Genomic DNA, 16214 nt, shown 5'->3' with positions numbered 1-16214 from the left:
AGTAGGTGCCGTACTGCTTCACATATATAACCACATTACCAAATTCAGTCCTCATAGCCCCCACCCCACACTCAGGAAAGTATTATTACTTCCACTCAATACACCAGGGCATTTCAAACTTCAGGCACATCAGCATGGCCTGGAGGGTTTGTTATAACAGATTCCTGGGCCCCACCCATAGAGATTCTGATTCGAAAAGTCTGGATGAGGCCCAAGAATATGCATTTCTAACAAGCTCACAGGTGCTGCAGATTCCACCTTGAATAACATGGTTATAGATGATTTAGAGGGATTGTCAGATGCCTAAGGTCACCAGTGCTGGACCAAGTTTTCAAACTCAACGGTTTTTGAGTCAGAGGTCCATGAGATTAACTGCCAATGGATGGAAATGTCCTCACTGCCGTAAATAGGGCTCCAGCACATGTTTGCTGTTGCCTGAGATGCTATGTGATCCCTTACTACAAAGAATGCATTAGGATTTATATAGTGAGATACAGGTTAGCGTTTTATTCAGGATTCCACGTATAAAATGGGCATGATGATACAGTCAGTCATCAAATGGGTCTTTGAAATAAGTGGTGACCAAAATTGCTATGATATAGAATCTCCATAATATGTAACATTTCACAGTGTCACTGAGATACGCCATGTTTTATTATTGTTTTGCTCACAGGAGGCACCGTGAAATTTTTGTGGAAATGAATTGCGCATTGACTAGTGACGTGCATCGGCAGATCAAACAAGGTAACATTTCAAGTCCAGGGTGTCACCTTCATGTTCTCTATGCCCTGGCCATTATCTGTATGCTTGGCTAATATTTGTTTATTTAGGATTTTAATTTTAGTCTAAGCAAAGTCTAAATAATTTAATATTGTCTAGGCAAAGTCTAATTAGGAAAGTAAACGTGTATGTGTTTACAGATACATACATACCTATGTCAGGTTTTTTAGAGATAAATAGGAGTTATAAAAATGATCTACTGTTCAGAATTGTCCTCATTCCTTGTGCTCCTCCAACAGATTTTATGAAAGGGAGGACTGGTCACTTCATAGGTCTTAACTGGGTCTTTTTATTTTTTGTATTTTGATGCTTTGACATCTGGGGTCTTGCTAATAACCTTGGAGGAAATGCCCCTCCCAGGACCAGCAATTCATAGAGATGGTAAACAACTCATCTGGAGCTCACCTTTCAAATGCAAACCCACCAACTCAGAGCCCACATCCCCAACCAAATCCTCTATTGGGCTTTCACACTTGGGACCACTATTTCTATCCTAATCATCCCTGGGTCAAGTACCAGAAAACTAGCAGCAGCCCCTATGGCCCAGAGCCCAATTAAATTATCCAAACTAGTCAATCCCAAACCTTCCCGCTCCTTGCCATAGAAACCATATTGAAGACACTTGCCCACATTTCCCTGCTCCCTCTGCCTCCTTACCCTCCCTGGTGCTTCCCCATGTGGCACCCCCATAGCACCCCCTCCTCTTGGGATGATTAGTACAACAATCTTTTCAATGGCAGTTGTCTCCTGTTGTGTTGGCCTTGCTATTACCTAAATAATAACAACATCTTTATTTTAAAACACCGTATCATGTGAGGTTGCTTATTGTATACTGTACTTACCTCCATTTCAGGTTAACAAGGGTGCCGTCATGCTTCCCATTCACCAGAATGCTTTGTCCATCCATTGAAATTCTCACCGACTGAATTCCATGCCCCTGGTGAGAATGACTCCGACACTGAACAAATGTTTCCTTAATAGTTTTAGGAACAAAGTGCAGAAATTACAAATGCGATTCTACCACATGGTTTTTCTAAGGGGGTTACGTGCACTTTTGCTCGTGGATAAACCTTTTTCTATTTGTCAACAGCATTTTAGCTGGTATGGAGTAGCCTCTTAATAATTCATAGCACTGAAAATTCCTAGTACAAAATACAGTCACCAGTACTGGTTTGTTCTCCCTTCTGTGTAATATGGAAGAAGAGGGATTATTATCATCAATTTATAATAGGAAAATCAGACAGAGAGGTGAATGGACTTGCTGAAGACTACGAGAAGGGGCCTTGAGCAAGCAGTGCGGGCAAATTCAGATGCCTTCAAGGATTTTAGGCAAGTTCCCTTTATGTGCAGAGAGGCTGAGTGTGATGAGAGAAGGTGATGGGCTCTGTGAAGAATGACAGAGGATGCCAATTAAACCAGTTTCATTAGAACCCAAACAAATCACTAATTGGTACACAGTGCAATGGTTTAAACTCTTTGACTAAAAACTGAGATTTCTTTGTCACACTAGTTATCAACCATGATGCCTTTAAAATTTTTTAGTTTTTTGAATAGGCAATACATTCAAATGTTTCAAAATTAAAAAACTATAAAAGAGTATGCAGTGAAATCTCCTTCCTGCCCCCATTCCCCAACACCTCCCAAAGGCAATCAATATTATTAGTTCCTCCAATATCCTTTCAGAGTTTTTTTAATGTACATAAACAAATTTTTATACAAACAATTTTTAACATAAATTGTAACATAATACGTATATTACACACCTTGCCTTTCCTCCTTAACAATATATCTTGGGATTCTTTCCATACCGTTTCATAAAGATTTCCTCATTCTGTATTACAGCATAATATTCCATACTTTATTTATATACTGTTTATGTACCATTATTTATTTATCCAGTCCTCTGATGATGGACATTAGGTTGCTTTTACAAACAGTACTGCCATGAATAACCTCCTCTATGAGGTACTTTGCATAGGCTCACCCAGAAAAACTCTGACGTCTTGCCACTATCAGTTGTAGCGTACATTTACAAATCATTTGAATAAGAGACAATGTAGCAGAGTTTGCACATTGTTCACCTAAAAATAATTTCTAAGGGATTTAAGATTTTTCCTATATAATAATAATATCACTTTTGCCCAACTATATTCCAAATATGCTTTCTTACACAAGTGAGCAAGGAGAGCTGGATATGCACAGCCAGGGCCCAGTTTACCTGTGGCCCCATGGGAGAGTGGCATGTGGGGTGATTGTGAGGCTTTGGGTGTGTGGGGTAGATCCCTGGGTAAAAATAACTGACCGAATTAAATTACATTGATAACCAGTACTACTCGGTCTCAAAACCTAGAAAAGGATCTTTCACTTTTTTGGGAGAAGAAACTATTTTCATTTTTTCAGAGATCTGAGAAAAATGGAAATCAGAAATGGTAGTGGTACTGGTGACATCAAGGTCTGCAAGTGATAGGGGAGGACTCAGTAAGGGCCACACCCTTCTCCCTTATGCTCTTCTAGCATCACATGAAGAGTCAGGTGGCGGGGTGGCAGCAACAAGCCTAGAGGCCCTCCAGGCCAGGGAGCTAGCCGTAATCAACCCTAGGTTTGCACAGCAATTCACTATTTCCAAAGAAGTTTTGCATGTACCCTCTCACCAGCTCTCACCAGAATCCCACAGGGTGAGAGCAAGCAAGGCTTCCCTAAAATTGCAGAGGAGCAGCTGAAGCTCAGTGAGGCTCAGTGAGTTTCCAAGACACACAGTAAGTGGTGATGGAGCTGGGCTGGAGCTCACCTACTGTATCCCAGCCCCATGTTCCTTCTTTGCAAGGTCTCAGTCTATTTGTTGGCATTTCCTCCCTTAGAGACTCAAACCTTAGCACATAAATACACCCAGTGTTGGAATCAATAACACCATTAGAGCTAAATAAGTTGTGAGTCAATTGAAATAAGTTGTGAGCCAATTTACTTAAGAGTTCTAATTCCTATTGTAAGAGCTTTTGTTCCTTATATGAGATCAAGACACACATCCCATAACTGGAAAAAAAGAAAAAGGAGTTTACCAAAGTATGAATATCTCGGATACACAGAATTCCACATTTAGCTATTGTTATGAGCCACAATCCATGTGGAGACAGAGAGAGCATTCCAGGTCCATATTGCTTGCTTTGTACTTTTTGGTATGACTTAAGAATGCAAATACCACTATGCTCCTGCCAAAGGAAATGACCACATTATAGAAAAGCTCAGGGCAGTGGTACCTTGGGGTTTGCAGTTGAGCATATCGAGTCAGATTCAAAGCCAAAAACACTGTCATTGGAAATAAACTGATACATGATAAAGTGGGCACCTGTATTTGCACCACATTTTCCATCTCTGATTGCAAGTAGAAGTTCATTTTGGCCAACTAAGAAAAGTCTTCTTTGCATGTTAGCTACCATTAAAAATCCCAGCCTACAACTGACAATCTTTATTTCTCACTAATCCATTTCATACACCCCTGTGCTCAAGTCAAAATAAATGAGTCAATTTCCCCCCATGTTTCTCATGTATGCCCACCTTCAAACCTCTGCATGTGTTGTGGCTTTTGTCTGGAATGCCCTTCCCCAACCCATCCCCACCAATTTGGCCCCCCTCCCTATATAAGGAACCCCACCTCCCTGCCAAGATTGCACGCAATATTTCTCATGTCTAAATCTGACTTATTCTTCAAAGTCCAGTGCAAATATTACTTCCACCAGGAAGCTTCTCTTGAATCCTCCTTATGATAAACCATTTCTTCCGTCTCTGAATGTCTTTGTCTCAGACCTTGCTGACATTGTCTACTCTGGGAGAGAAGCCCTTTGATTGAAGGATTTAGAAAAGCAAGGGTGATAGATAACCTGGGTCAGTACATGTAGCAGGAAATGACACAGTATGGGAGAAGTTTGAAGAGAGTATGATGAAAGGATGCCAGAAACATAGTTTAGGTATTTTGTGCAATTTTCTTTAGGACTCAGGTACAAAGTTCCACCCAAAATCATCAACCCTGTAGCTGCTGACACCTGTGGAATAGATTTTCTAATGATAGATTTTTAAAAAATAGTTTTGAAAGGCACTAAACTGATATCATGTCGTCTGCACTTTTATCTGACAAGTATGATGTTGTAAGTGTGAGGCTGCTCAAATGTATTTTATGATGAATTAACAAATCATGCTAACATATATCTAATTCAAAGAAATTATGTTACTATAATAAAGACATTTGTTAACTGGACTAGAGTGTTAAAGCATGGATCACATCTAATTGATACGATGTGTCAATCTTGACGGCTAAGAAAAATGATAGCACGCTTAAGTTTTGGCATACTTTTTCAGGAAGAAGATAGCTGCAGATGTATGGCACTTGGTTACAGAAGCCATATATTCGGCTACTTTGAAAGTTCAAGACAGCTGAGGACAGAGTATGCTCTATCTCATACACGAACTTATGAATGAATGCATCTCTCAGCCTCCCTCGTTCATCAGCAAAGCTTGCAGAAACTATAAGATTTGGGGAAGAAGAGAAATCACTTGCACCATATATTGATTTTATTTTTAAAAAATTGTTATGAAAACTATGAAAAGCAAAATAAAAAAGTTAAATGCTCAATTAATGCAGAAACTATTAGGAGATAAAAATGATTGGAAAGCAACTTGGCTCCATTAGAAATACTTGAGTATTAAATGATTAATAGCGAGTAAAATATCTTTTATAAAGCCTTGGTTAATTTTATCAGTTAAGTAGAGACAGCATTAAAAGAAACTCATGATGGTCTAGAGTCTTAATTAAGACACAAAAGTACTTTGAGGTTTTTGACTCTTTTATACTCTATAATTATATATTTGCAAAATAGCTACCCAGATATATTTGTTATCTATTGATAAAATAAAGTGTCTATTTTATCAGACCTTTTTATCCCAAAAGCTTTCTTTATAATTTTATCAGTGAACGTAACTACAAAGTAACCTATCTGATTTGACTATGTATATTTAAGGCTACAAAAAAGAGACATCACAAAATGACAAATCAATTTGACAAAAGTGACAGTTGGTCCTGTTTTTTCTCTGATAATAAGACAGATTCATATGAATGACAGGACCTAGAGGAAAGTCCACATTTCACGTTATTTAGCAGCCACATCAATTTCATTTTGTAAGACACAGAAAAGGTGGTGGCCATTTTAACCTCTTCACATGTTAAAAGGAAAAAAAATGCTATCACCAGGAAAAAAAAAAAAAAGAAGGAAAGCTATAGCAGCTCTTCAACTGGATGCCCAGGACAGAATTTGTTGATCATTTTTTTCTTTACCTTGTGGTAGTATTTTAGGCAGAGTAAATATTTCCAGCCTGCTTCTTCCTGTTTCTGGAAGTGGGGAAAGCACCATCACTTCTACTATATCTGTTTCCAAAGGAGACACTGTGGATATTTGTAAAATGCCTTTGCCCACCTCTGAAAGAAAATGGAAATCAACACCACAAGTCATCATTGATAAGTTTATAGAATCTTTTATATTCCCAGGTAAGATATCACACTATAGAACTGCCTTCACTAAATCTTTAGATCCAAATTTATTTACTGGATATTTAAGTGACCTTTAAACATAAGTGATGGAAACATTTTTGATGAACAGATGGGGGCTTCTCCACAGTAGATGTCTGGGTTGGCAGACTCAATCCAGCTCGGTTGGACTCAGCTTCTTTCCAGACAGAGAGGCCTCCAGAGTCTGCCATGTCCACCCCACTCAGCAGCAGCTGCACGCTCTGGCCTCTTGCACGCTCTGGCACCCTCCAGCCATCTGCCCATTCCCGATACTGAATAAACTCAGGCATCAGTGTTCTTTGCATCTGTAGTCAAGGTTTTGCGGGTGTGGTGGGATTACACATGCCTTTGTGAGTTTGTCCTCCAGAAACCCAGGTGATCTGACCTCTGCAAGGTGCTTGGGGCCCACCTTGAATTCTCTCCAGATTCACTACTGCCTCTCTCCCCAGGGACTGTTCAGCATATGTCCACTTTCTCAGGCCCCATCTCAGCCCTTCCCCTCAGGTGTTCACTGGATGACCTTTCCTCTTACTTAACGAGGAAGACAGAAAACATCTGACACAAACTTGACCTCAACTTTCTTATCCTGAATCTCACATTTTCTCTCTGTTTGTACCCATCTTCCTGCTTCATTTCTTGACATTTTTGTGGGAACAAAATGTAACCCTTTCCATCTGTGATTCTGAGCCCACACCTCTAATATCTTATTACACCATGGGCTATCAATTATCTCTTTTAATTTTCTTGTGTCTTGTATGGCTTCCCCTATTCAGTCCTCAAGACTCCCCTATCTTCAAATTAGGACCTTCCTTCAACCCTGCTAATTCTAATTCTCTTTTAGAAGTTACTAATTCTCTTTTCTCCACTGCAAACTTCTAAGAACAGAAGTTGCTACTTACTGACTTCCTTTTCTGACCTCCACTCCCTCCTGAACCTCTTTGTCTCTCTGTTCCAGAGGAGTAGCTGTCCCTGGGCTCACACACTGACTGCCTCATCCTAGCCCTCACCCCACTCACACTTCTGCCACAATCCACCCCTTCACGTAGCCTTCCTTCTTCAAGCTCTTCCTGGAGTGGGTGACTCCCAGTTCTGTCTTTACTCTGGCCCATCCTTAGTTTTCTCCACTGCCTTGTCTTCCTCTGCCCACAACTTCAGAGTAGGTAGCTTTTCCCATCCCCCACTCTGACTGACCAGATATGTTGAAAAATGTAACATTTAGGCAGGACTGGTACCCATTCCGAGGTCAGCCATAGGTCCTACCACATTCCATGTCATCTAATTTACATATTTAGGTTACCTGTTTGACCTCATTAAACAATTGGATTTGCTTCAATTCTGTCTTAAACCATCTATCTCATCAGCTTCCAGGATTTCAAGATCAGAATTCTATCATTAAACTTTGAACTACAAATCTTCATTTCCAAATTTATGGTAAAGATTCCCAAATGAAGAGTTTATTGGCTTCAACTCTACAGAGCTATCACCCTATCCCTCTACCTCCATAACTTTCTTTTTCCCTGAGGTTTTTTGTTTGTTTGTTTGTTTGTTTGTTTTTGCGGTACGTGGGCCTCCCACCGTTGTGGCCTCTCCCATTGCGGAGCACAGGCTCCGGACGCGCAGGCTCAGCAGCCATGGCTCACGGGCCCAGCCGCTCTGCGGCATGTGGGATCCTCCTGGACCGGGGCACGAACCCATATCCCCTGAATCAGCAGGCGGACTCTCAACCACTGCGCCACCAGGGAAGCCCTTCCCTGAGTTTTTACTTCAATTGATGACAGCACAAACTTCCACCATCCAGGTTAGAAACTTTGGAGTCATTGCTGATCACTCCCTTTCACATATAATCAATTTTCAAGTCCTACCAATTCCATCACTCAGAGCTGTCCCCTCCTTTCTCTTCCCATGACTGCTGCATGGCCTCGTACATTGTGGAAAAGAGCACAAGCCCTGAAGCCGGTCTTCCTGAGTCTGAGTCCCGGCTCCACCACCACCTACCTTCACGGCTTTGAACAAATACTTAACCTCATTGTACCTCAATTGTCTTATGTTTAAATTGGGCATAACAGTAGTCTCTACCTCATAAAAGTTGTCTGTAAGAATTAAATGAATTAACACATGCCAAGTACTTAGAATACTGGCTATCACATGGCAAGGAATCCCTCAATAAATGTTGGCTATTGTTATGATTAATATCATTTCTTGCCTAAGTTACTGTAATATTATAGTTTCCTAACTCGTCTTTTTTATTCCATTCTCTTGTCTTTCTGCTCCAGCCTTCACAGTGATGCCAGAGTCATCCTCTAAAAACCAAGTCAAATCACACCAGTCCCATCTTGAAAACATCTGATGATGTGTCATTAACTACAGAACAAAGTCCAGACTCCTTGGAATGATGTTCAGCGTGCTCCACTTTCTTTCAGACTTTTTCACCATGATCATCATCTAGTAAACTCTTATTTACCTGTTACACTAGACTACTTACCATTCCAAGTGCCTTTGCTCAAACTTTTGTCCCAAGCTAGAATACCAACAAGCCCCATCCTCCACTACTTTAAGTCTTTGGAAAACTCTCCCCCAGTCCTCTGTGCCACCCCATCACTTCCACTCCTTTCTTCACACATGGCAGAATTAATGGCTTCTTCCCCTGAGCCTACACAGATCTCTGCTATTACTCTTCCACTAAATTGTCTCCTTGACCTTTCGATGCTCCTACAGAGCCTAGGTTCAGCATCTTACACCTAGCAGGCACTCAATTTTTAAAAATCAATACATAGATTTTTAAATATACATACATATTTGGTATGTAAAGCCAGAAAGAAAAGTATTAGTTCTTATTATTTATCACCTAAGTGCTATCTCACCTACCAAATCTGTGGTTTACCTGGGCGTTTGGATGCACATTACTGCAAAAGCTGGATGTCATTTTGTTTAAAGAGGAAACTCTAAAGATGCGTGGAACAAAACTTTCTTTGGATATCTTAATTAAATAGAGATTAAATGTTATTTAAAAAGTATTTCAGGGATAAACCAACCCAATGTTCCTTTGTAGTAACATTAGAAACATTTAGCCATTTCATTAATTGATTCAAGAAGATTTATTTACCATCAACTATGTACCAAGTACATGTACCGAAACCTCTAAATATGATGTGGGAATTCTCTTAAGTAACTTTGAACAGTTATTTAAATATCTCTGTTTTAGAAAACATGCTACAAGTAATTGTTTCACCGTAGCCCCATTTTCACAACTTTAAATTCTTTGGAATAAAGTGACCAATATTTTAAGTTAATAAGCATTCTACGTAAGTACCTATGAATCCAAGAATCTGAAATAAGCTTGAGGGTTTGGCATCGATAACAAAGACGTGTCCTTCTGATGTTCCAACTAATAGATATATTCCTCTCTGGTCATACCTAGAAAAGAAGAAATCTGATTATCAGATTCTACTTGTTTCACTAATAAGATGGTAAACAACTTTATTGAATGACAGCATGGAGATGCATCCAAAACCAGCTATTCTTATGGTTTGTGATTTTTAATATTATCAGACCTTATAAAAGGCGAGTGATTATATATAAATGTAATCATTACATTCTAGGCTAATACTGTTTCCCAACTGCAACTTATAAGTACATGGTCAAGAAGATTCACTAAAAATGGGTAACTATTTCATCATAAGTAAATGAAATATGACAGTAAAGCTTTCTTAATATTTCAAGTGGACATAAGCAATTGTCAAAGTAGTGATGAGTGGAACATTCCAATGCCTCTCAGTACCCATCCTGGCAGAAAGAGGAAGAATGTAGTGAAATGTTTCTATCCTATCATCAAATTGGAACAAGTGGGAAATGCAAATTAGGGTAAGAGAGAAAGATCTGAAAAAGGAGCACCAAAAAATACAGTACAGAGGAGCAGAATGTAAATGGAGGGAGACTACAGATCCTTCCCCACTGAGCCAGAGGCAGCAGAGCTTGTAGGAACAACACAGATGGTGGAAACCCAGCTCCTCCCGGCACTAGTTGAGTAATCTTGGGCAAATGCTTCCCTTAACCTCTCTGAACCTAAATTATCTCACTTGTGAAATAGGAACAAGCATAATACTTTTCTGAATGTGGGGCAAATATCACACTCAATAAGCTACAGTGTGTGACAGCACCTCAAGCTGTAAAGCAGGGCGTAAACGTCATTTCTTATTAACACTATTATGATATAACGAAAGAAAGAATAATAACATGAATCTAAATCCAATGCTCTATGCTGTCTTCTTAAAAGTATTGCTTCAAAACATTTGAAATCGGGCTTCCCTGGTGGCACAGTGGTTGAGAGTCCGCCTGCCGATGCAGGGGACACGGGTTCGTGCCCCGGTCCGGGAAGATCCCACATGCCGAGGAGCGGCTGGGCCCGTGAGCCACGGCCGCTGAGCCTGCGCGTCCGGAGCCTGTGCTCCGCAACGGGAGAGGCCACAGCAGTGAGAGGCCCACGTACTGCACACACACACACAAAAAATGGAAATCAACTAAATGTCCATCAGTATACTGTCTTTTAAAAATTATGGTATACCCATAGAATGGAATGCTATGTAGCTGTAAAAAAGAATGAGGAAGGTCTTCATGTGTGGATAGAAGACCTTCTCTAAGACATACCATTAAGTGAAAAAAAAAGAAAAAATTGAGGTGCAGAACATTGTATATGGTTTGCTGCCCCGTAAGAGCCAAGGCAATGACTCTGGAGCCCAATTGCCTCGGTTCAAATCCTAAAACTTGCCATTTACTATGCGTGTAATATTAATTATTATTTAAATTCTTTGTGCATCATCTTCCTTATCTCTAAAATGGACACAATAAGAATATCTATCTCATGAAGTTAATACAACAGAAGTGCTTGGCACACTCTAAGTGCTTGATATGTATTCATATAATTAAAAGGAAGTACTTTTTTTTTACTTGCTTGTGAATAAAATATATCCATGAGAAATTGGTAACAGGCTGCCTCCAGCGAGGAGAACTGGGTATTCAGGGACAAGCGTGGGAAACTGTACCATACACTGCTCTGTACTTCTTGAAGGTAGAACTGAGTCAGTATATTAATTTTCAAAACAATACATGTAAAACTTAAAATTAAAAGAAATCAGGGCTTCACTGGAATTCTCAACAGACAGGCCTGCCAAAGTTGCTGCCAGAAGCAGGCATTACTTACAGGAGGTGCTGCACGGGCGATTCAGAGAGATAGGCCTTATGAACTGAGTGAGGGGATTCAACGTCCTGGATGTCGAGGAAGTGGACAAAGCCACCCTTGGTCCCCACGGCTGCAGAGAGGGAGGAGGGAGAGCAAGCCAGAACTGTTGCCTGTTTAAAATAAACGCCATACAGAAACAGACTCACAGATATGGAAAACAAACTTGTGGTTACCAAAGGGAAGAGACAAGGAGGGAGGGACAAATTAGGGGTATGGGATTAACAGACACAAACTACTATACATAAAACAGATATGCAACAAGGGTCTACTGTAGAGCACAGGGAATTATACCTGCTATCTTGTAATAACCTATAATGGAGTATAACCTGCAAAAATACTGAATCACTATGCTGTACACCTGAAAATAACACAGTATTGTAAATCAATTACACTTCAATATAAAATAAAATAAAATAACCCCCCAGATGCTCAACTTCACTGTGCCAGAAAATGAAACCTGCTCTCCCTCACATAAGAATTCTACAGTTTATTTGAAAAGCCTGCAGAACAAGAAGAGTGGCAAGTGTTGTGTGGTATTACAAATTATACACTCAACATTCTTCAGCTAATCGATAGCATAAGAAGTCACAGCAATCTGTACATCATTCTCTTTTATCCTAAAATTAGAATGATAAAAATATAAGGAAATTGCTTGAACTTTAAACCATGGCTTCATTTCTATCCTTAAATGATTGCAAAATTATTATACCTGATAATAATGAAAAATAAAATAAGAAATTTAAAATATATCCCTAGCATCTTTTGGACATCTTTATAGAATGTTAGCGATTTTTAAAAATCAGCATTCAACTGCCGGATAACGGTAGATCCTGAGATGCTGGCATAACTGAGGAAGACTTAAGAAAATAACTATCGAGTTGGCCAAAAAGTTTGTTTGGGTTTTTCCATAAGATGTTACAGAACTTTTTGGCCAACCCAATATATCACTGGACCATGTGGCCTGTCACCAAAGAAATGCATCACAGATTCCTGCTTATGTCGCGATCATTTACAGAAGATGATGTCTAAGAGAATAAATTTTTTGTCATGATACTTAAGGAATCAGATTCATTCCTCTATAGTTGTCACTGACAAAGCCCACTGGGTTTCCCCGGAAAAATAAGATGGAATCTAGGTGATAAGGTCTAACCTCTTCTTTTGTGCTTCATCTAGTTTCACTTGCTTATAGGGTGCTGTGTGCCGCAGTCTTGCACCCAGCACTTCAGACTAGGAAAGTGACACCTCGACTCCGTGGCCGTGTGGAGAAGCGCTGCCAATGACACCGCAATTCAAGATGGCGGCAGTGGCAGGCAGTGCGCAGAGACACTGCACCCAGAACTTGGATGTGAAACCAAAGCAGGACAGCTGCACTAGCGCCGCGAGAGCTCCAACCCCACCCCCCACCCCGTCCCCGCAATGAGGAGAACCATATAGAGCATCCCCACCCATCCCCCGTCCCAAAAACCTGTACTCTAGAGCGAGAGCTCCCACCTCTCCGTTCTCCGATCAAAGAATAAAACTTTCCTTTGTTTCTGAACCAAACTCAGTCTCCATTGATTGGCACGGGCAACACCAGAGAAGAGGACCCCTACTGGGGCCCAACTCGAAAGGGGTGGTAACATAATTACATTTTGTAGTTTGTTTTGAATAAAATAATGGAATGTTAGAAATAGAAAAGATCTTAAAGAGATCATTGTTTTGCAGACTAGAAAACAGAGGCAAAGAAAAATGTAGCAATTTGCCCCAGGATCCCATAGCTTGTAACAAAGCTCAGAGGAAAACTCAGGTATCCTGCCCCATTAGAATGCACAGTTTCCCCATTGAGCAGGTTTTCATTTTGTTTTTTAAAGTGAATTTTCCAAGCCTTAACCAGTTTGAATCTTTAGTGGTATCTCAGTATGAAACTGGAAACGAAGTGGTGAGGGTTTGTTTTTTTAGCTAAAAGCCTTTATGGGAGATCTCAGTGTGTGTGTGTGTGTGTGTGTGTGTGTGTGTGTGTGTGTGTGTGTGTGTGTGTGTGTGTGTGTGTGTACGTGTGTCTGTGTGTCTGTGTTTCCTCAAAATAAACAGTTGAAATTACCCTCCATTCCAGGGCTATTGTGGACTAGGCTAAATATGTACAGCAATATTTGGAGGGGTCGTAGCTACCCTAGCAGGCACCATCAGGGGAAGCTAGTAGTGTTCATGCATCCTGCCATCATGATGCTGGGCAGGGTTCTCTAAGGACCACTGCCTAAAATGTTCATGGGGAGCACAGTCCCCAGCACAGGCAGGGAGATCTGGCCTCAGCACTGCTGGGTCAATACACTTATCATTTCCCCACGGGGCAGCAGTATCCTCCAGTAAGGAGAAACCACTGACTCTCCCCAATAAGAGCTGAACTACATGAGTGTACAATGCCTGGTTTGAAGCTCAATGAAGGATTGTCTAATTAACTGTGACAGTCGTCCGAATCTCTCCCCTCTGATCAGAGGAAGGGAAGATATCTGAAGCAGAAAGAGGGCCTTTTGGTGGTACCTATATCCCTCCTTAGCCAGGAAGTGCAAGGTAAGTCCTGATTATACAGACCCTTGGGTGGGTTGTTAAACATCTCTATGTCTCTCATCTGTAAAAGGTGTGATCAGATGAGCTTTAAGATTTTTCTAGTTCTAGTAATTCTAACAGAAATGAATACATATAAACCTTGTCACATAGATTATGGAATCTACACGTATTCTTTCAGGTAAGAATTTTTATCTTTACTTTTTAGGATGAGTTTTTTATCTCATTGAATTTTATGTATCTTATAATCCTCTTGCATCCTTTTGCATCTTGTAATCCTCTTATGTGACGTATGATGCTTCATCTTGTATTATAACTGAGATTTTAATTTATAACAGAGAAGGATTATAACTCCTCTTCCTCCTACCAAGATCCATATCTCATCTAGAACTGTGTAATACAGAAAATGATAATTTAAGAAAAAATAGCATTACCACTGTTTGTTGGTCTTTTTATATTTTTTAAAATATTATTTTATGTAAAATGCACCATGAACATGGTGGAAAGAATGGTATCACCTTATGGTAGGCTAGGGTTAGGTTTAGGTAAGGAATTGTGGTTTGCCACCCAGCATCAACACACCTTCCTTCTGGAAAGTTTCTTGAATATCCATTGAGAAACCATCTCTCCCCTATTTTCAGGGCTGAGTGGAACAGATCTGACTCCCATTTCCATGGCTGACTTTAAGCCAGTTAGCATTTCTCATCCCCCTGTCTACAGTGATTAGTTCAGGGTTATTATTAAGACATTAGGAGGTATTTACTAAGCCTTCTGAAAAGGAGAAACCTTTTCTCTTCCTCCTCCCACTGTAGGAGGCTTTCTTCCCTGATGATCTGATGTGACGTTGGTACCTGTGGCATTTGGGTACCACTAAATGAAGCCTAAGATGAAACTAAAGACATAGTATACAGACAGAGAGGAAAACAAGATCCTTGGTAATATCATTTGAGTTGCTAGATCAAGCCACAGCTGAGCCCAGACAAACTCTATACTTTATAGTTGATTGAGTCAATAACCCCCACTTTTTAATTTTTGGTTCAAGTTGGTTAGAGTGGTACTTGTCTTTCATTTGTTTGTTTTAATTTATTTATTTTCGGCTGCACTGGGTCTTTGTTGCTGCACGTGGGCTTTCTCTAGTTTTGGCGAGCGGGGCTACTGTTCATTGCGGTGCACGAGCTTCTCATTGTGGTAGCTTCTCTTGTTGTGGAGCATGGGCTCTAGGCACATGGGCTTCAGTAGTTGTGGTATGCGGGCTCAGTAGTTGTGGCTCGCGGGCTCTAGAGCGCTGGCTCAGCAGTTGTGGCGCACGGGCTTAGTTGCTCCGCGGCATGTGGGATCTTCCCAGACTAGGGTTTGAAACCATGTTCCCCTGCATTGGCAGGCGGATTCTTATCCACTGCGCCACCAGGGAAGTCCCTTTCTTTCATTTCTAACCAATCCTCTTGAGGTTAGATGGGGTCATTTATCTAGTTATGGCCAAGGAGATGTATCATTTTTTAGTAAAAGCACTTAACTGCTAATTCAAGACCTTCCAGCACTCTTCCCATACCATGGCACTGAGGAGCTATTAGCTGGTGGAGCCTCTGTCGACTTTGTTCCCTGAAAGGCCGTGTGGAGCAGAGAACCTGTCAATCCACAATGAACTTACAGCCTGAGTGAGATATAAACCATTAGGGTTTCAGGAATAACTACCACCATACACCAATAGAGTACCTTATGTTCCACCCTCTGGGCTGTGGAATATACTTTATACACAAGAATTACTCTAATATATAAGGTAAAAATGCAATAAGGCCTCTGTAATGAGTATTTCCACAGACTATTGACATGTGAATATGAAAAAGTAGGTTGGAGTAGAATTCAATATATATATATATTTAAATTCATTTATAAGGCACACTTACTGGGATATTCAGATAAATCCTGCTGACACAAGCACCATCCTCTATACCCCAAACACAAACTTCTCCTGACTGTGTGAGAGTCTGTAAAAGAAAGAAAAAGAAAACTCAAATGGAAAACAAGACTTTGCTATGGGAGTATGTTCTAAATTCCTTTCTAGTATGTCAATCTGATGATTTAGTATAAAATTTCATTTTATTT

At 40.4% G+C, this 16214-nt stretch overlaps 1 protein-coding gene across 1 annotated transcript in view; it reads right to left on the bottom strand.

Moving 5' to 3' along the window:
- Positions 1–16214, bottom strand: part of CFAP43 (cilia and flagella associated protein 43) — a 99001-nt gene that overhangs the window by 45961 nt on the left and 36826 nt on the right. Inside the window, exons 10-16 of the mRNA XM_079899756.1 lie at positions 16016–16096; positions 11532–11680; positions 9645–9748; positions 6104–6244; positions 5123–5295; positions 3837–3986; positions 1623–1753 (exon numbers count right to left, since the gene is read on the bottom strand). Of these exons, the coding sequence (XP_079755882.1) occupies positions 1623–1753; positions 3837–3986; positions 5123–5295; positions 6104–6244; positions 9645–9748; positions 11532–11680; positions 16016–16096 (929 nt within the window). The remainder of the gene's footprint in view (positions 1–1622; positions 1754–3836; positions 3987–5122; positions 5296–6103; positions 6245–9644; positions 9749–11531; positions 11681–16015; positions 16097–16214) is intronic.

This window comes from Stenella coeruleoalba (assembly GCF_951394435.1).
Source record: "Stenella coeruleoalba genome assembly, chromosome: 16".
NCBI lineage: Eukaryota > Metazoa > Chordata > Mammalia > Artiodactyla > Delphinidae > Stenella > Stenella coeruleoalba.
The sequence above is the reverse complement of the archived record's forward strand: the minus strand, read 5'-3'. Positions and strand labels throughout refer to the sequence as shown.